General features: G+C 44.0%; 1 protein-coding gene across 2 annotated transcripts; it reads left to right on the forward strand.

Annotated features, from left to right (window-relative positions):
* Nucleotides 1–3,432: 3,432 nt before the first annotated feature.
* On the forward strand, nucleotides 3,433–19,953 carry Tmem9b (TMEM9 domain family member B). 2 transcript variants are annotated; one of them, XM_028894643.2, is made up of 5 exons: nucleotides 3,433–3,513; nucleotides 6,025–6,116; nucleotides 10,762–10,870; nucleotides 13,105–13,239; nucleotides 18,797–19,953. In XM_028894643.2, exons 3-5 carry the CDS (start codon nucleotides 10,787–10,789, stop codon nucleotides 18,950–18,952), a joined length of 375 nt encoding a protein of 124 aa, XP_028750476.1. In that variant the 5' UTR covers nucleotides 3,433–3,513; nucleotides 6,025–6,116; nucleotides 10,762–10,786; the 3' UTR covers nucleotides 18,953–19,953. The 2 variants fall into 2 exon arrangements, with proteins under 2 accessions (XP_028750476.1, XP_028750474.1); XM_028894641.2 differs by lacking the exon at nucleotides 3,433–3,513 and adding an exon at nucleotides 3,833–4,041.
* The last annotated feature ends 1,306 nt before the right edge of the window (nucleotides 19,954–21,259 follow it).

Raw genomic sequence — 21,259 nt, forward strand, 5'->3', positions numbered from 1 at the left:
AAAATAAAAAGGGGGGCACGGGGAAGGGAAGGTAAATTATTCCAGAACAAAAGTTATGCAGTAGGCATGGAGAAATGTCATCAGTGTGAAGGCCAATGAGGGATTCTGGGAAGATTCCCTAGTTAAAGTCATAAATGGAACACATGAAGCCCTGAGAGCAACACTTGGGAAGAAAAAGGGCAGACTGTCTCATGTGTTTGAATGTTCTGAGACTAGGGATGGCTTAGTGGTTAAGAGCACTGGCACCAGTTACAACTGTTGGTATTTTAGGAACCCAAGAATTTAGCAGCCATAGTGGCATCAGCAGCTCCAGGGTCAGAAGTGACATTCTGGCCCCATGATTACTGGTACTGAAGGGCACCAGTCAGTGGTAACACGTATGGTAAGGCACACTTGACGTGTTTCACAGAGTGCAGAAAGCCTCGTATTTCAGGAGACTAATAAGGGCAAGCCGACAGGGGCACATGATAAAGTCATCACTGGGGCTTCTTAATTCTGACTCCTCCAGCCTTCCTAATCATTGCCCACAGAGAATTTTTTAGGCTTTACTAAGAAGTAAGAACTCAGATCTTGTAGAGTACCCTGGCCCTCTTAATCAAGGGGAATGGAGTGGGGGCTTGGGATGCAGCTCAGTAGAAAAGGACTTGCCTAGCATGTGTGAGATTCTGGGCTCCATCCCTAGCATGACAAAAGAAATAACAAAGGGAGTAGGAAAACCTCCTTACAGGAAATGCAGGAAGAGGGCAGGGAGGAGGACGGGTGCTCACATCAGTATTAACAGAATGGCTCTAAAGTGATCCTGGTCGAGGTCTTTCCTCATCTACCTCAGTTCCCCAGGTTCTGCCATTTGCACTTTGGACACCTCACTCATCTCTCAGCATCAGAAAGAAATCAAACAAGGACTCGAGGAAGTACCTGCTATCCCTGTGACAACTAAAGGAATTTCCTTCCCTCCTCTTTTCTCTTCCCCTGGTCCCCATATTAATGCTTAGCTCTCAGTCTCCAGATCCAAGGATACTAAGACAAAGGTTCCTATGCTCAAAGGGCCCACAAGATTTTGGTAGTGGGTGGGAACACAAAGCCATATATGAAAACACAATTTTACAATAATGAAGTAAGTTAGGAAAGAGATCTGCAAAATCAGACATGTACACGTTCAAGGAAGGCTTTCTGGCATTAAAGATCCCTGACGTACATGAAAGAGTCATACATGTATAAGCAGCACAGAGCAAGGGGAGCTGCGCCTTCCACTTCTGTTAAAGTTAGCTGAAATTTACATTTACTTTTGGCAGATACACTTCTTCCAAGCCCTCAGCTATACCTGTACCAGCTTTGCCCAATCGCTGTTCTTTTGACCTTAAACTAAACCTCCAGTCTATGGTCAGTTGCACTCCATTAATGGCTGCCACATTCTGCATTCTAGAACAAAACATTTTCAAGTAGCCATATTGATTTTTTTAAAGTAAAATTTAATAATTATTTTAATCCAATATATTCAAAATATTTAAATGTTAATCATTATTTAAAATGTTTATTTTATGTGTATGAGTGTTTTGCCAGTATGTATGAATGTGCACCACAGCACAACCAGCCACTGGAGAACAGAAAAGAGGAACCAATCCCTCCAGCTGGAGTTACAGAAGGTTGTGAGCTGCCATGGGGGTGCTGGAAACCAAACCTTAGTCCTCTGCGAGAGCAGCAAGTGCTCACAACTGCTGAGACATCTCTCCAGCTCCAACTTTAATCAGTGTTTTAAAATAAAGGCATTTTTTACGTTTTTCTCATGCTGACTCTGAAACACAGTATATGATTACAGCATAGTTCAGTTTAGATTACTCACACCTCAGATGTTCAGTTGGCACATGTAGTTCTAATATTCTGCCCATACCGAGTGCATTTAGTGCTTCTTCACTAAACAGACGAGGTGGTCCTAACTTGGGGGCTCACATCTGTAGTCTGCTATTTAGGAGGCTGAGAGAGAATGATCACTTGAGCCCCCAAGTTTGAGACAGCATAGACAAAGAAGAAAATAACCCACCAGCCTGAGACACTTGTGGTCCTCTAAGTCTTTGCCACCCCCTCAAACCTTTGAAAAGAATTTTGAAGGAGTCGCACAGGAGGGTTCCTATGCTTTATCTCAAGAGTACATATTCCTGCTGGATGGTGGTACGTGCCTTTATCCCAGCACTCAGAGGCAGTTGGATCTTTGTGAGTTCGAGGCCAGCCTGGGCTACACTACAGAGTGAGTTCCAGGACAGGCTCCAAGCTACACAGAGAAACCCTGTCTTGAAAAACCACACACACACACACACACACACACACACACACAAAAGAGTACATATTCCTTTTAGATGTCAGATCTATAGCTTCAAGCTGATCCAAATTGGCTACTAAGTCAGCTTTTAGCAATCAGATCCACAGTGTCTCACCAACAAATTTCATCCTGACAGTCCTGTGATCAGCAGGACACCACTTAGAAGGACTTGAACTGTCCCAGTGCCCCAGTGTGACAGCATCTTTACAAGAACTTGGGGTTGGGGATTTAGCTCAGTGGTAGACCACTTGCCTATCGAGCACAAGGCCCTGGGTTCGGTCCTCAGCTCTGGGAAAAAAAAAAAAAAAAAAAAAAAAAAACAACAAAAACTGGTGAGAAAGCATCCAGTCCTGCTGATTTCACTCTGGGCTGGTTGCCATTTAAGACTAAAACGAGCTAAATACTTTTTAATGCTATAGCACCTTGCGTAGGATCTCAATCTAGCATCAACAAGAATCATACAGCAGAAAAATGTTGAGAAAATTCTACCCGGTAGTTAAAACATTTGTACCAACCAGGAAAGGACCGTTTTTTTTTTTTTTTTTTTTTTTTTTTTTTTTTTTTTTTTTTTTGTTGTTTTTTTGGGGGGGGGGGATTCGTGACAGGGTTTCTCTGTGTAGCTTTGTGCCCTTCCTGGATCTCGCTCTGTAGACCAGGCTGGCCTCGAACTCACAAAGATCCGCCTGCCTCTGCCTCCCAAGTGTTGGGATTAAAGGCATGCACCACCACTGCCTGGCCCATTTATTTATTTATTAATGGGTATCTTGGGAATAGATTTTAAAATTCATAGAATCCAGTCCCCTCTTATTGAAGGGAAATGATTTCCCTGATGGCATTCCAGTAAATCCCTAAAGGTTGTGATGAGGCACTGCGTCCTCTCCAAGGTGCTTCTAAAGTATCAGCAGAGTATGGTCAGCGCTCCCCGAACTGAGGGGGTTTAAATAGGCATTGCCTCACAGGAGCATAGCGACCAGAAGGATTCTCCACCTCCAGCAGTCCTGGGCGGGGGATGCTGCCGGGGCGGTCCACATCTAGGGAAGCCTGACTTGAGCCAGCCCAGCTCCACCGTCTTGGCCCACTTTCCAACCCCAAGCTGCACCAAGGCGGCCAGCCCCTAGTGGAAGCCACACCCACGTGGGCAGCCACAGCGACCGTTGGGAGCCCGGCAGGGAGCTGAATCCAGGAGGCGCAGAGCGCAGGTTAGTACCAAAGTCCAGGGACTGAGTGAGCTCCGACCCCCCGCCGCCGGGTGGGCTTCGGAGCTCGGGACGCCGGGCCACTCCCGGCCAGGTCTCCGCGCCCAGCACCCTCTCGGCCTCGGCAGCTCCCGGGGATGGGGCTCATCGGGCTGCAGGACTCGGCCCGCGTGGCCTGCTCCTGGAGCCGCAGGACTCGGCAGCCCTGGCCGGGGCAGCCCCTAGATCGCAGCGCAGTCCCGTGGCAGCGGCCGCGGCAGGCCTGGCGCTCCCGGAACCGTTTCCGGGGCGGAGGCTTTCTCGCAGCTGACCCGGCGCGGACGGTGACGCGCAGGCCCAGGCGGAAGTGCGGGCGGAGGATCCCGAGCCGGATCCCGAGCCGGGCGCGGGGCTCGGGGCTCGCTGGGGCGGCTGGCTCCCGCGATGGCAAGCCTATGGTACGGAGGCCTGCTGCGCCTGGGCTCCGGGCTCAGCCTGTCCTGCCTGGCGCTGTCCGTGCTGCTGTTCGCGCAGCTGACAGGCGCCGCCAAGGTGAGTCCCGCCCCGCCCGGCTCCTGACAGGAGCTCCGCCCCTGCCTCTGGCCTGGCTGAAACTGGGGCTGCCCACTAGCTCCCCACTCCCAGGTTCTCCCAATCCGACAGCCAGATCCCCTGCTTCACAGCCCGGGCCGGCCCTTCCCAGAGCTTCTTAAACCTCAGCCCCTGACAAGTGCCCGGAGCCGGGTCTGCAACTCCTCCACCTCCTGACACGTCCCTTCCCAGCCCCGACAGCCCACACCCGGAACTTGACGAGCTTTCCAGCCCTGGGAGCTTTGAACTTTCCACCCCTAAACTCCGGCAGCCCACTCCCGCCCTTCACCAGCCCTCAGGCCCCAACCCAAATGATGGGAAACCCTCATCTCCCCGAAGTCTTCCCTACTAAGGACTAGCTCCTCTCAACTCATCCATGAACAGATTTCCTTGCCATGGTGGGGGCTCGCCTCTTGTGGCAACCACCCCTCCCCAGGAGGACCTACAGAATCATCTCACCAGCTTGATACTCTCAGCCCCCCTCCAGGAACGAAATCACACACACACACACACACACACACACACACACACACAACACACACCCCTACACCCCTACACCCTACACCTCCCTCTTCTGATAAGGTAAGGGAAGAACAGGTCTAGAAGAGAGGGAGATCATATCCTTTCTCCCATGGTGTTTCTTAACCGTTCTGGTCCCCTCATGTCGTTATCTGGTGCCCCAGAGCTGCCCTGAATCAAGAAAACATATGCTCTCTTCCCAATGAGCTAACTCATCATGGGGCAAAATAGAAAGAATTCACCATGTGGTGGGGAAATAGTGATACTGCATTTTTAAAAGAAGAGGTTTATAACATCTTTAAATATTATTAAGGGCTGGGAAAGACAGGTTACAGGAAGGCAGATGGTTTTGGTCAGTTTTTTTTTCCAATCTTTTTGATGTTATCAGAAATAGGGACAGCAGAAAGTCTCCCAACTTTTGAAATATTGTCGGCACACTCTGCATGGATGTCATACATCACCATTTTATGTAGTGTGTCATGATATATGTAATACATGTATTTGTCTATCTCTCCTTGATAGGATTTGTCCCAGTAAACAGGAGCCACTCCTGCTTCTCTGAGTCACCCCTCACTGAACACCGGGTCTGGCACAGTGGTTGCTGAATACATTTAGGAGCTGTCAACAGCTCTGCCAGACATTGCTCTGTACATAGGAGCAGTGGACATGTCTCTCTGGGGACTAATGAGCCACTGCCATCTCAAATAGACAGCGCTTTGCTGAAGAAGCATCTCTTGGCTCCATCCAGCATTTAATGGCTGTTTCCTCTGCTTGGTGAAACTCGTTTTGCTAGGAGTTGTCCTCCCTGTTTCCTGGGGGGACGGAGGTTAGCAAGATTCAGCAGGATTCAAGCTGCTTCCCCTTTCACTGCCCTCCTAGCACTGGCTGAGTGCCTCTGGGTCTTCATCCTGTCAGTAGCCAACGTGGCCCTTTTAGCCATGCTTGGTGCCTTTCTCCCCAAAGGAAAAAAAGTTAGAGAAAATGAAATTAGAAGAATTCTGGCTTTCCCCACGTTTTTGTTGCATTGCAGGTTGAATTGGCCTTTTGCATGCTGCACATGCTTTAGCTCTGAGCTGCATCCACCCCCAGCCTAGAATTGGGACTTGCTTATAAATAATTTTGAATTGGATTCTCCCCAGTCCTTTCATGCCAGCATTTCTCTTGGTAGGCCCCATTATCTGTCACTGACGTGTCTTTCTGGTGTCAGGAGATGATGACACAACTGGATTGTCATGGGTTCATAAGTGGGTCTAATAAATCACAGGTCAGGACTTGTGGGCTTTAGGAACTTGTGTCTCTCAAAACTAAATCTTTATGATTGTTTTAGAACACCTGACAAGATACTCAGCAAAGTGGATGTGTCCAGATTTTTTTAATTATTGATGCTAATACAACCAAGTTATGATGCTTTCATTTTCATTACAGAATTTTGAAGATGTGAGGTGTAAATGTATCTGCCCTCCCTATAAAGAGAATCCTGGACATATTTATAATAAGAACATATCTCAGAAAGATTGGTAAGTATTATGGGTCAAGAAATCACCTGTCACATTTCTTTCTGTAGTTCTTACAGTTAACTCAGAATATTCATACATTGTCTCATTTAGTTTTTTTTTAGCAAAAGTGTTAAATTCTCTATCTGGAAAAAATGAGACTCCAAGAGTCCTGAGTGCATGATATGAATCTAAAGGAATGCTGTAGCCCAAACAGAAAGCTCTAGGCTGGGAGGTTTCATATGGGGATGGGACTGAGTTTGTTGTGCCTGAACTACCAAGGTCTCTTGTGCCCTCTTAAACTTTGGTCAGGGATCTCTCACTTCTCAGTGAAAGATAAGTTGAGCCTTCTTTATCTGATGTATAATTTTTAAGCACTTTAAAAATTTTTGTATGTGTTCATGCATACATGTGTGAGTGTCTGTGGAGACCAGAAGGGGATATTGAACTCCCGGAGCTAGTGTTACAGGTGCTTGTAAGATGACCAACTTGGGTGCTGGGAACCGAACTGGAGTCCTCTGCAATAGTAGCTAGCACTCTTAACTACCAAGCCCTCTCTCCAGCTCCTGGCTTATAATTTTTACAATTCATACAGTTTTTTCTGGGAGTGGGGGGTTGTTTTGGTTTGGAATTTGCTTTTGTTTTTTGTTTTGAGACAGGATCTTACTATGTAGCCCAGATCAACCTGGCACTTGTTTCGACAGCAGGCTGGCTTCATGCTCTTGCTCCTCTTGCCTCTACTTCCCAGGCTACAGTTTTTAAGTTTTGATGATATGTTGTGAAATATTGGAGACTATATTTAAAAGTTTCAGAGAGTCGGGCATGAATGAGAATGAAGTATGTGTGTCGGAATTTCTCCTTTGGTATGTGTCAGTGGGTTCGGAGAACGTTGAGACTGTGATCGTTCAGCCCTTAGGCAGCCAGGCAGGCCTATGACTGGGATCCTGATTAACTAGTTGACTACCAACAGCTTTCTCGGTTTATCCCAGTGGACCTTAAAAAAATGACAGATTTTTCTTACGTGCCTGAAACAAGAAGCGGGCAGGTTATACAGCAGGACAGATGTCCTTCCCCCAGTGGGACTGTGATGTCACACCACAGTGGAAATTGACGGGGAGTAGCACCAAGTAATGGGTGCTTCGGCATGTGCCTGATTTCACAGCTCTGTGGTGAGCAGCAATCTGAAAGCAAGATTAAATTTGTTCTGTCACATTTGTCCTGTTTGACTTTGAGCACACTTAGTTTCTCTGGTGCCATTGTTTATTCTTGCCACAATACGCATTTAGGTTTAGTCTGTTTAGTGTGTGAAGGTCTGTGTTCCACTTAAGAGATCTCTTAAAAGAGATCTCTATGTTACAAAGTGATTGGGGTTGGGTTTTTGGTTGTTGTTATTGTTTTGTTGTTGTTGTTTTTGGAGACAGGTTTTTTTTTTTTTTTTTTTTTTTTTTTTTTTTTTTTTTTTTTGTGTGTGTGTGTGTGTGTGTGTGTGTGTGTGTGTGTGTAACAGCCCTGGCTGTCTTGGAACTTGATTTGTAGACCAAACTGGTCTCAAACTCATAGAGATCTGCCTGCCTCTGCCTCTGCCTCCTGAATGCTGGGATTAAAGGCATGTGCCACCATGCCGGGCTAATGATCGGGGTATATTTTTAAAGTTGTTGTACCAGCAGGTTATTTTATATGATACATGCAAGCTCAAATTCTTTTTGTATTGGAGATAATATCCAAGGCCTTGTAAGTTCTGGGCAAACATTCCCCCACCGGACAGTATCCCCAGTCCTCAAATACATCTTTAAGTTACTTCTATAATTTTCCCAAAAATGTTGAACATGTGTATAATCAGTTTGTTTTCTTATCAGTAACAGATGTGATGTGTATTAGTGGAGTAGCAACTGAACTCACTTTTTAAGTGTTTAATACTAATTTCTGTTGTTAACTTTTTATTATTCTATGATGATACAGGGCCATGTCTTCATCCCTGGCTATAAATTAAAATAAGGAGCTTTGAATAAATAGTTGAGGAGCTGGAGAGATGGCTCAGCGCTTAAGAGCACTGGCTGCTCTTCCAGAGGACCTGGATTCAATTCCCAGCACCCACATGGAAGCTCACAGCTGTCTGTAACTCCAGTTCTAGGGATACAACACCCTCACACAGGCATACATGCAGGCAAAACAGCAATGGACCTGAAATAAAAATAAATAAATTTAAAAAAAGAAAATCATTGAAAACAAGACCTAATAGGATTTTTTCCCATCTCTTCTACTTTCCCTTACTTGTACGTCTTTTGCTCATGTATGTTCCCACTGATAGTGCAGATTTCTAACTTGTTTGGAAAGACAGGCAAGTTATGGTCTACCAGGATACTATGGCTCCCTGAGGATCCGGGTATCTGTTAGTCCCTAAATACACTTTAACCTTTTGTTCCCTGGGCCTTTTGTTTTGTCCAGTTGTTGACTTTAATTCTTCATTGACTTGGGATAGTTGGTTTAAAACAAGGAAAGCTAAAAGTAGTGCCCTGGCTTGTCTTTGGGATCGCAGTCAAAGCTGATTCTTCCTTTGAGCACTAGGTGGGGGTGTTTCCTAGTTGCTGAGAGTGGCTGAGCCACATCTTGGGGCTAGCTCTGTTTATTATGGGTTAGTCAGACACAGCCTTCCTGCTGCTTCAGCCCTGCACAGCCCTTCCTTCTCCCTCCCTCCCTCTCTTTCTCTCCTTTTGCCTGCCTGCCTGCCTTCCTTCCTTCCTTCCTTCCTTCCTTCCTTCCTTCCTTCCTTCCTTCCTTCCTTCCTTCCTGCCTTTTTTGAAGCGGGGTCTCGATATATAACCCAGGCCTGCCTGGAACTCTGAATCATCCTGCCTCTGCCTTCCAAGTGCTGGGATTATAGGTATATGCCACCGTGTCCAGCTTTTGTTCAAATTAAATTACTTGTTGTCGATACCTGAAGTTTTTATTACTTATACCATTTTGAGCTTTGTTTCCAATGGTATAGTTCAGAGCAACAGAACATTCAAAGGTACATTTTGGTAGGTCAAAGAAGGAATCATCTCAGAACACCGAGTGCCCCCAAGAGGGATGGCTTGGCTAAGATAAGATGCTGTCATAGCATTCTCGAGGCAGTCAGAGATGACTAATGAAGACACACCAAAGTGGAAGCAAGGGCCGGCGAGACTGCTCAAGCATGAGCACACACCTCACATACACGGTTGCAAAATGGAAAGTAATCATTCATGACAGATTCTTAGAAAATGACAGATTCCTAGAAAAGATATTTTTGGTAGCATTTTTTAAAAATAAGGTATCTCTATCTTATTTTTTGTATACTTCATTTTTCATTCAAAAATACTTTAAAATTTAATTTTAATTTATATGTATATAAAATGGGTTTATACATGCAGGTGCCCTTGGAGGTCAAAGGTCATCAGATCTTCTGAAACTGGAGTAATAGGTGGTTGTGAGCTGCTTGATAGCAAGGCTGGGAACCAAACCCAGGTCTTCTGTAAGAACATGAAGTGCTTTTAACTGCTGAGCCTCTCTCCAGCCCCTGCATGTCCCAGAACTAGCTCTGTAGACCAGGCTGGCCTGGGATCTGCCTGTCTCTGCCCCCCAAGTGCTGGGATTAAAAACATGTGCCAGCATGGCTAGCCAAGAATGTAATTATTTCTAACTGTCGCTTTAGGGGTCCACCTTTCAGCATTTCATAATTTGCTCTTCTATTAAATTTAATAAGCCATTCATATGCTATATTGTGGCAATTAAAAATAATGTTAATTGGGAGCATACACCTTTAATCCCAGCACTTGGGAAGCAGAGGCAGACAGAGCTTGAGACCAACCTGGTCTACAGAATGAGTTCCAAGACAGCTAGAGATACACAGAAAAACCTTGTCTTGAAAAGCCAAAATAATAATAATATATAACGACAACGACGACGACGACGACGACGATGATGTTAATTGGGATAGGGAAGAAGGCCTAGTGGGTAAGAATGCTGGCTGTGTATGATGACCTGAGTTGGAATCTCCAGCACCCACATAAAAAAGCCAGGTGTGGCCGTGTGTGCCTGTCACCCCAGAGATGTAGGAAGCAAAGGCGGGAGGACCACCGGGGCTTGTGGCTGCCAGCCTAGCTGCAGTTTCAGGGAGAGACCTTGTCTCCGGGGAACAAGGTGAAGAGTGATATTGGATACTCCCCTCTGACCTCTGATATGTGTACCTGCACACACATACGTGTACACCACGCTTCTTCTCACACACGAATGAAAATTTAAAATGTGATTAATTCACAAGAGATAGTATTTAAATAATGCCTTATGTCACTTTAAAGCATTTAAAGGAGTTTTGCTTGGTAACTGGGCAAGTCTAAATATGACTTGTTTTGGCAAATAGTTTTTTTTTTTTTTTATATACAGTTTGGGATTTTCTAGGGCATCTGAAACTGTTAGTAATAGCAACTTGGACATAGACAGCCATTGTCTTTTGGCTTCTTACACTGTTTAATCTTACCAAAATGCTAATAGAGAGGAAATTATTTTACTTTGATTTATTAATTATTCATTTCTTATATTATTTCTTTGGGTAAGCTCAATGAACATTCTGAGTTTCAGGAGAAGTTTTGATCAGAGACAGGAAAATATGAAGCCAGGCTTCTGCAGTCTTTTGCCCTTGTTTTTTCAGTGATTGCCTTCATGTTGTGGAGCCCATGCCTGTGCGGGGGCCTGACGTAGAAGCATACTGTCTACGCTGTGAATGCAAATATGAAGAAAGAAGCTCTGTCACAATCAAGGTGAAATATAAATATAGTCACATGCACACATGCATGCACAAACACTCGCACATGCTCTCCAGAAAAGACAGAAACATTTGAACTTTCTTGAAAGTAATAATGGACCTGCTCTTGCTTTCTGGATCAGTTAGGATATGTTAAACAGACAAGTGAAATGGCTCTAAAATGTGCTGTAAATAATTAGCATATTCTGGAAAGATATCGTAGTTTCTCTCTGGATCATGTATGCTAATGGCCAGTGAGACAACATTATCAAGTCATCTTGCCCCTGCCCTCACAACCCTTGACTGAATTATGCATTTGGTCACTATTGTAAACATGTAACCAGGTCTTCAGGTCCTGAAATGGAGTGTCGACAACTCACCACATTAGGTCACTAATGAACTCAATTACTTTATTATGGTGACGGGTGGTTGTTCTCAGGTTTGTTTGTCTTAAGATTGTGCTTCCCGTTCCTTTCCTAAAAAAAAAAAAAAGAGGCCTCATAACTCAGGAGGCAGAAGCAGGCAGATTTCTGTGAGTTTCAGGATAGACAGTAATGTGTAGAAAAACCCTATCTTGGAAAGGAAAGAAAAGAAAAAAGAAAAAGGCCTCATAGTGAATGCAGGGCATCAGTCACAAGCATTTCAGCAGGACCCAGCCCTGTAGGGAAATCTCATCATGCCTTGGGTTTGTCATGTTCTGCTCTTTTCTCTCCCTGCCCTTCCTCTTTCCACCAATTTTTAAAAAGATTTACTGATTTTACTTTATGCATAGGAGTGTTTTGCTTACATGTGTGTTTATGCACCATGTACATGCCTATGCCTGCAGAGGTCAGAAGAAGGCATCAGATCCTCTGGCACTGGAGTTATGGATGGTTATCAGCCACCATTTGGGTGCTGGGAATTGAGCCTGAGTCCTCTGTAAAGAGCAACAAATGCTCTAAACTTCTGAGCCATCTCTCAAGCCCCCTAAAGTATTATTATTTTATTATTATTTCATATGTATGGATGTTTTGATTTTGACTGCATATCTATGTACCACTTGCATGCCTGGTGCTCGTGGAGGTCAGAAGAGGGCATCAGACCTCAGGAATTGGAGTTACAGACAGTTATGAGTCTCCATGTGGGTGCTGAGAACTGAACCTAGGTCCTCCAGAAACAGCCAGTGCTAACTGCTGGGTCATCTCTCCAACCCACCTCTTTTTGTGGAGCCCAGGTCCTCATGCCTAACAGGGCAATGTTTAACCACTGAACTGCAGGCCTAGCCCATATGCTTTTTAACAGACCTTTTAAGTGTATAATTTATATCCTAAAATTCTTTCACTTTTATGTAGATAATTTAGTAGATTAAAACAACATCTTAAACTTCAGTTTTTAAAACATTTCTGTCCCTGATCCCAAATGGTCACTATTTAACTTTCTACCTGTACACATACATCTTAATATTTCATGTAAGTAAAGTTATATGTGGTCCTCTGTGACTTTTTGTTTTGTTTAACTTGTGGTATGCACCAGGACTTCATGTTATTACTAAATAGTATTCCATTATACGACTGTTTTTCAGTTCATGAATATTTAGATTATCTCCATATGTATATTATGAATAATACTGTCATGAGTGTCTTTGTATGGATATATGTTTGTTTTTCTCTTGGAAAAATTCCTCAGAGTGGTAAGTTTATGTTTGTCTAAGAGATGGCCAGACAGTTTTCCAAAGTGGTTGCACCATTTTGCCAGCAGTGTGTTCTTCCTCTCCATGCCTTGGCCAGCTGTTGGTGTTTTCTGTGTTATTATAGCCAGCTGAGTGTATGCTGTGCCTTTGGCAGCATGTGAATTAATATCCTGAAAAAAATCACTATCCTAACAAGTGTTTTTCGTAACTCCACTTACCTCAAGGAGTGGTCTGTTGAAATCCACCTGAGTCACAGTTTCAGCTAGGACGCCTTTGGTTGCTCTGGCAGTGATACTGCTGAATGTCAGCTGCCGTGTTCAGCTGAAGAAAGAAAACAGCTGTGCAGGCCATGCTGGGGAATGATGAGCAGTCGGTGGGGACCCACAAAAAGATCCAAAGGCGAAGCTTTGTTCCCTCCTTTCCTGCTTTGGTGGATTAGTTTGCCTCTCCTGTTGGACTCTGGCTGGTACAGAAATCCTGTGCGCTGAGTAGTTTTTCTGTCTTCACTGTAATGTCACTGTTACCAAACAAACAGAGTTCTCGGCCTGAACAGAGGGTAACTTCTTTTCATTTTCCTTTAGGTTACCATTATAATTTATCTCTCTATTTTGGGCCTTCTACTTCTGTACATGGTGTACCTTACCTTAGTTGAGCCAATCCTGAAGAGGCGCCTCTTTGGACACTCACAGCTGTTGCAGAGTGATGATGACGTTGGGGTAAGTTCTGGCACTGCAGGAGCTGCTCACTGCCAATCTCTGCCCTCATCTGGGATGAGTGGAGATGGCCATAGGCAGATGTTTTCATGGAAGTGCAGGTCCTCACTGAGGTGCTCACTGCCAGTCTCTGCCCTCATCTGGGATGAGTGAAGATGGCCATAGGCAGATGTTTTCATGGAAGTGCAGGTCCTCACTGAGGTGCTGAAATGAGTTCTAACTTTAGTGTGTATCTCTCTATGAAGAAGTTGTTCCAGCAAGCCATACATGCAGCCTACTAGGCAGAGCACCTAGCACCCCCTGCCCAGCCTTTCAAGGATTACAGGTATCTACAGGCATACTGCTCCACACCTAGCTTACTAAAACACCTAGATAGGTTTAAAGAATTCTAAGGGGAGGCTTGGGGAGATGGCTCAGTAGGATTTGGTGTGCAAGCAGAAAGACCCAAGTTTGAATCTCAGAACCCATGTAAAGCTGGGTGCAGTAGCACATGTCTGTAAACCCAGTGTTCCTACAACAAGATGGGAGGCAGAGAAGGAGAATCCTCAAACTCATGGGCCACTAGCCTGGTGTATGCAGCAGTGAACAACAAAGGAAGGACCCTGCCTCAAACAAAAGGGACACCTCAGGTTGTTGTCTGACCTCCACACACGTGCCTCGGCATGCCCATGGGTCTGCACTGCCACACACAAATACATGCACATACACATCATAATACACCAAACCAACATTTTAACTAAGAATAAATAATTCCAGGAGTAGATTGGTAGGCTGAGAGAAAGGTAAGTCTGGGGATCTGATATAATAAAATATGTAAAAATTTAAAAACAAAAACAGGCACAGATAGGCTGGGTGTAGTGGTACATACCTGTGATCCCAAGATTTAGGAGGTAGGGACAGTATGATTAGGAGTTAAAGATCATTCTTGATTACATAGTAAGTTCAGTGACAGCCTAGGCTACTTAAGAACCTGTGTCAAATTTAAAATAAATTAAAACAAACTAAAGGGCCAGGGGGAGGGAGGGAGGGAGGGAGAGAGAGAGAGCTAGCGAGAGAGAGAGCTTAGTGAGAGAGAGAGAGCGAGAGAGAGAGCTTAGTGAGAGAGAGAGCTTAGTGAGAGAGAGAGAGAGAGCTTAGTGGTTAAGAGCATATATTGCTCTTGCAGATGATCTGGGTTTCATTCCCAGCACCCATGCCAAACTGCTCACAACTACCTGTAATTCCAGCTCCAGGGGGCTCTAATGCCTTTGGCCTCCAGTCTCGTGCACATACATACACATAATTAAAAATAATAAATCTTAAACATAATACACACATAAAGCAGACAGTAAGATTAATGCCAGAGAGAACTTATATGTAAGAAGCAGTAGAGTCTCAAATGTTTTCCATTTATACATTCTCAGCCTTGACTCTGTAGATACTAGAGTTAAATTACCCTTTATTGTGAAGAAACCTTGCCTTCAAGAAACCTGGCAGGGGAGAGAATCACTACCAGTTGAGAACTACTGACAAAGTATCTATCGGAGGCCTCACAGTGTTTCCATTCCTAGCACAGGAGTTTATGCGGACTTTACATGTATCTTTCAGCATTAATTACCTGCTGCCGACTCAGAGGCAATGTTAGTGTAAAACATGCAGAATGTAAACTGGTGCAAAAATGTGTAGATGTAAACATGGAGAGTGACACTGATTGATAGGCTCATGTGCTTAGTAACCACTTTGCTCATGGGTGATTAATTCTTCCTACATGCTGACCATTGGAGAACATTGTCACAAAGAGTCACAGCTGACTCTGATATTTGTCAAACTGATTCTAGACAGAGAAAGGTTTTCCAAACAAAGCTGTGAGTTTAACTGTACAAATAGAAGTTAAATTTCAGTTCGTATGAACTGCTTAGCTAACATGGGAGCTCTTCAGTATGTACTTTTTAAAGGTTAATTTTAAGGCATTTAAATTTTTCCCCAATTTTTTATTCTGTTTTAAGGCAGATAAAAGTTATTACAATTAGTCAAGAGGTTCACTTCAAACAATGGTAGTATTTGTTGTATCATATATCCGGGACACATCATCACTATTATCTAAACATTCCACTAAAGCATGCTTTGTATTCATTGTAATTTTATCAGGTGTAAAAAGAACAAACACACGAAAGTGGAAATCTCTATTTGCATTCTCCCTGTGTCTGTGAGCAGCTAGTCTAATCTTGTTCTGGAGGTGGATTGCAGACCAAAAGGATTAACTGGTTTGTTTAGTCATTTGAGTTTGTTCCTTAGGATTTTCTCTTCCCCTACCTTGAGGAGTAGGTGACAGGACTGTGTAACTGAGAGGGTCTCTGATAAAGTACTTCCTTCTTGCTAGTGTTGTTTATGTCCAAATAAACCAATGGTAATAATATTTTATATACAAAATCACTGATGCACCATTTTCCCATAGTAATCTTCCCGAAACAGTTTGGTGTGTTGGGAGGCCATGACACCAACTTAAGGTTAGGCACACAGAGTGTTGGTGTCTCTGTATGCTAATTTGTTAAGTGACCTTGGGCCAGTTTATTTCCCTATTGGAAACCAAGCAATGCTACAACTTTAGCCGTTTGCTTTCTTTTTTTTTATGTTTTTCTTCTCTTTCTCCCTCTTACCTCCCACCTCAATCTCTCTCTGCCTCTCAACAGGGTCTTACTTGTAACCCTGACTGACCTAGAACTTGCTGTATACACCAGGCTGGCCTCCATCCTGCAGCAGCCCTCCAAGAACTGGGGTGTACATCACCATGCCCAGCTAACCGTCCTCTTTCTTTACCTTTCTTTCTGTGTCTGGGGAACATCTTAGACTTGATAGCATTGTCTTTATTGTTTTCATTTGTGGAGTTAAATAAGAGATTTGCAAAAGATACCACCTAAGTTAAACAAAAGTGGAGGACATTTTGATAAAGAAGACAAGGATGCCTTATAGAAAGCCTTTGAGGTGGCTTGGCAGTTAAGAACACTGCTCTTGCAGAGGACCCAAGTTCAGTTCCCAGTACCCATGTCCAGTGGCTCACAATTGTGACTCCAGCTCTAGGGGATCTGACACCCTCTTCTGGCCTCTGTGGACACCTGCACTCGTGTGTACACACCTACACACATGCACATAATTCGAAACACAGTAAATCTTTAAAAGGTAAAACAAAAAGCTGCTTTGAGGTCCAGAAAGATGGCTCAGCGGGGAAAGGAGCTTACTACAGGAGCAAGCTGAGCAAGCTGAGCAAGCTGAGCAGCCTGAGTCCGTCCCTGGAACTCAGCTACCGATGCATAGAGAAAACAGACCCTGTAAAGTTCTCCTTTGACACCCAAACACAAGAACAAATAAATATTTTAAAAATTAAAGAAGTAAGGGGCTGGAGAGATGGCTCAACGCTGAAGAGCACTGGCTGCTCTTGCAGAAGACACGGGTTCTATTCCCAGTACGCACATGCTGGCTCCCGACCATCTTTAACTCCAGACTCAGGGGATCTGACGCCCTTTTCTGCCCTAAATGGTCACTAGGTATGAACATGGTGCACAGACATATATGCAGGAAAAACACCCACATGTAACAAATAAATACATCTCTAGAAAATGCTCGGGAATGTAAACACAGTAGAAACGCTTTGCTGTAGAGACACAAGTGGGTAAGACCCCGGCAGTGGCAGTTGTAATGCAGTCAGGTGGTTGTGCATAGCTTGCCATGCCATGCCCACTCCTGCCTGCTGCCTACGCGCAGCAGAATAGTGTTGTATCTCTCCTGTCAGCAAACCTAATTTAAGAGGCTTGGCCTGTGTTGGAACATCTAGAAACTTTGCTGACATGGGGTTGAGGAAAAACTGAAGGAAAAAGCAAAATAAAAAGCAGTAAATTACAATTGAAGCTGTTTGTCATGTGGGCAGCTGTGTTGACATCTCATCCATAGGTAGATTAGTGGGGTGGTTTTCTGTGTAATGACTACAAACATCCAGTTGAATCAGTTTATTTTGACAGGAGAATCTGGCTTTGTACGCAAACTAGGGTAACCTTCATTAGCCTCTTTCCTAAGATAGCAATTAACGTTGAAGCCGTGGAGTTCTCTGCAATGAAAGATGTAAGTTTTTGTTGATTAGACATGCTGAAGTAAGCCAGCCCTCACTCTCCATGATAAGAGAAGACACTAAAACACATGAGCTCTGTCTCACTGCAGAGCCGGAAGAGAGAAAACTAGAAAGTAGAGAGACATTAAGACCAGCCAAGATATGGCCCTGAGAGCTCCTGGCTGCTCTAGCCGCTCTAGGTGGACATGTCAGTTCTGATATAATGGGAGTTGGGAAATGGAAAGACAGAGCTCGCCTCTGCCACAAATGAGCTATTAAGTTTTGACCAATACAGAGGAAAGTCCTACATTAATATCTACATGGAGATAGGAATGTGAAAGCAAGCTTTCTTTCTTTTTTTTTTTTTTAAAGGGACCTACAAGTCATAGCTTTTGAAGGTTTTTTTGTTATTATTTTTATTTTTTTAAGATTTATCTTTTATGTACATCAGGGTTTTACCTGCATGTATGTCTGTGTGAGGATGCCAGATCCCCTGGAACTGGAGCTATAGACAGTTCTGAACTGCCATATGGGTGCTGGGAATTGAACCTAGGTCCTTTAGAAGAGCAACCAGTGCTCCTAACCTCTGAGTCATTTCTCCAGCCCTGAAAACAGACTTTCTTAATCGAGGTATAGGTGGTGTATGCCTGAAGTTCTAGTCTTGGGAGTGGGCAGTTGGAGGACCACTAGTTTGAGGTCAGTCTGGACAATGTAGTGTTCCAGGCTAGCCTGGGTGATGTGGTCAGACCATATCTTAAAGGAAAGAAGGGCACAAGAAAATGACTAAATTTTTTAAGGTTTTAAAAATTTTTATATGGCTGTGTGTGCACATTTTTGCAGGTATCCTGGGAGGCCAGAAAAGGGCGTCAGATCCCTGGGAGCTGGAGTTATAGGCAATTGTGAGCTGCCTTACAGGTCCTCTGGAGGAGCAGCAAGCATTCTTAATTGCTAAACCATGTCTCTAGTCCCTTTAAAAATTTTAATTGTATTAAAATAATTAGTTTGTTTATTTAGGGGACAGGGGTGGGAGTGTGGGCACATGCATGCCTCAGGATATGTGGAGCTCAGAGGACAACTTGAAGGAGTCAGTTCTTTCCAACATGTGGGCCCCAGGATCAAACTAGGTCAGGCTTGGTGGCAAGTGCCTTTGCCTGCTGAGCCATCTCACTGGCCCAAGAAAATAGACGTTATTCTCCCACTAACCAGGAAAGACTTCTCTTTAACAAAAATGACCACTATCATTGACTTGGTGACTGCTTCTTAAAGAAAATGCCTTTGAAAATGGTGACCTAAGGATGTGTTTCTCACGTACCCTTTATTGCTCCTGTCTCTGGAATCTTCTGCTTCTGTAGCTGAGTTTGTCCTGCTTCTAATAGTTGAAGGGCAGAAGCCCCTGTCCCTGGTCTGGCTCACAGGCTGTTTGTTCTGCGCGTGTTTTATGCAGCTCCCCCCATCTCTGACAGTTTCCACCTTGACTTTCAGGATCACCAGCCTTTTGCAAATGCCCATGACGTGCTGGCCCGCTCTCGCAGCAGAGCCAATGTTCTAAACAAGGTGGAGTATGCACAGCAGCGCTGGAAGCTTCAGGTTCAGGAGCAGCGAAAGTCTGTCTTCGACCGACATGTTGTCCTCAGCTAACTGGGAATCGGAATCAAGATGACTAGAAAAACCACGGCAGACGACTGGGAAGAATTGACTGGGTGTCTTTGGGTTTTAATACCCTGTTGTTTTTACACACTCCTTGCCGGATGGAGGAAGACTCAAAGTTGGAAGCAGACCCACATGCTTAGTATTTTTTCTTGTTAATGTATTAATAGAGACATTTTTAAAGCACACAGTTCCAAGTCAGCCAGTAAACCTTTTCCTACTTGTGACTTTTACTAATAAAATTAAGCTGCCTGTGAGTTATCTTGAAGTCCTGTGCCTGGAACAAGCTCTCTTTCTCACTACACAGTTCTAACTTGGTTTTCAAGATAATTTCCAGGTGGGTTTTTCCTTCTGTTTTTCCGTGGTGGGAGAAGGAATGGAGGCCTTGGGAGTGTGACACAGCTTCCTCAGGTCTCTTTACTAGACAGACTTGTAAATACACCAGACCTTCTCTTCCACTCGTCAGTATTTCCAGTGGAGCCAGCTCTCACGTGCTGGCCTCCACACATGATTCTTGCACTGACTACATTACTTAAGATTCTGGTTGGCCTGTGGCTGCATTTCTTGGTAAGTTGGATCTAAAATGCCTGGCGGCTCTTCACGAAATGCAGACTTGTTTCGTTTGTGCGCTGTGATGTCTGATGCAGCACATCCTAGAACAAACTGGCCGTTTGCTAGTTTACTCTAATAACTAAACACAGTCTCCGTGTGTGTGGTCTTCCTCATCTTCTAGTATCTCTAAGGACTTGAACATTTAGAATAAGACATTTTCTCTTAAGCCCAAGCCTCCCTGGATGAATGGCATACACATACTGGTCAGCATTTCCTATTGTGCTGAGAGGCAGCTATTTGAACTAATGTGGGCAGCTTTGAACTGGGACTGGAGTTCAGATTGCCTCTCTCTGAGAAGTCTAACAGTTATTGGATAACTGGCTTTTTTCTTCCTACATCCTCTTTGGAATGTAACAATAAAATAATTTTCAAAACCCCTATCAGTGTGTCCGCTGTCCAGCCTTCTCTCCTTCTTCTTGTGCTATGTGATAACCATGGTGATACAGAGACCTTTGGTACCCTGTTGTTTGAAAACATGTTATGCAACCGAATCCTAAAACACTGACTTTTATTACAGGTGTATGGGTGCAGAGAGAAAGATGATGTATTCCTGGGTACACAAGTAGTCAGATGAGGTGAGAGGCTTGAAATTCATAAGCCAGGCATGGTAGTGCATGCCTATAATCCTAGCACTCAGGAGGCTGAGGCAAGAGGGTTGCTTGGAATTCAGTCATCCTGGACTGTGATGAGACCCATACATGCATACGAACATATGTACATGTATATATGAAAAACATGCATTTATATAACAATTCATAAAGGAGTGCTGATTTCTGTGAAGATCTTGGCAAAATTACAGATTTACAGATGCATTAAATTCATATTAACATTGTTACATTAAATTCATAAGGATGAGAAATAAAAACTCAGGGGCTGGGGAGATGGCTCAGCGAGTATAAACACTTGCCACACAAGCCCATCTTGAACTCGAATCCGCAGGACCCAGATAGAAAAGCTGTATGCAGTAGTGTGAGCAGGCCAGCTACCCTGCTTACGCATTCTGTCTCAGACAAGGTGGAAAGGTAAGGGCTGACACCCACAGCTTGTCCTCTGATCTCCACACACATGAAAGAAAGAAACCTGGGAAGAAAGGGAACTTCCCCACCAGATCAAGAATTACAGACTGGATACAGTGGCTTTTCCTGTAAGCCCAGCGTTTGGGAAACTGAAACTGGAGCATTGCCAGGAGTTTAAGGCCAGCATAGGCTACAGGATGAGACTAACATCTCAAGGGGAAAAAAATTGCAAAAAAATTATAGCTAATATATTTACTGGTGAGAAGCTAGAAACCTTCCCCAGCAATCAAGGGGACAACAGAATGTCAACACATGTCTCCTGGAATACATAGAAAGTAAATGTGAAATTATCTTTCAATTGCAGAACATGAATTAATGGAAATATCAAATGTTTTAAAATGTTATGTTGGTCTGGACATGATGATGCATACCTTTAATCACAGTACTTGGTAAGCAGGAGCGGGTGGATCTCCATGAATTTGCAGACAGCCTGGTCTATGTAGTGAATTCCAGGCCAGCCAGGACTTCATAGTCTCAGTATAAAAAAAAATATGTTGACATTGGGGCTGTGTCTTAGTTAATATTACTAATGTTATGATGAAACACCATGACCAAAAGCAAGATAGGGAGGGAAGGGTTTACTTGGCTTGTACTTCAGTATCATTCTTCA

The sequence above is a fragment of the Peromyscus leucopus genome, chromosome 1 (genome assembly GCF_004664715.2).
Source record: "Peromyscus leucopus breed LL Stock chromosome 1, UCI_PerLeu_2.1, whole genome shotgun sequence".
Taxonomy (NCBI): domain Eukaryota; kingdom Metazoa; phylum Chordata; class Mammalia; order Rodentia; family Cricetidae; genus Peromyscus; species Peromyscus leucopus.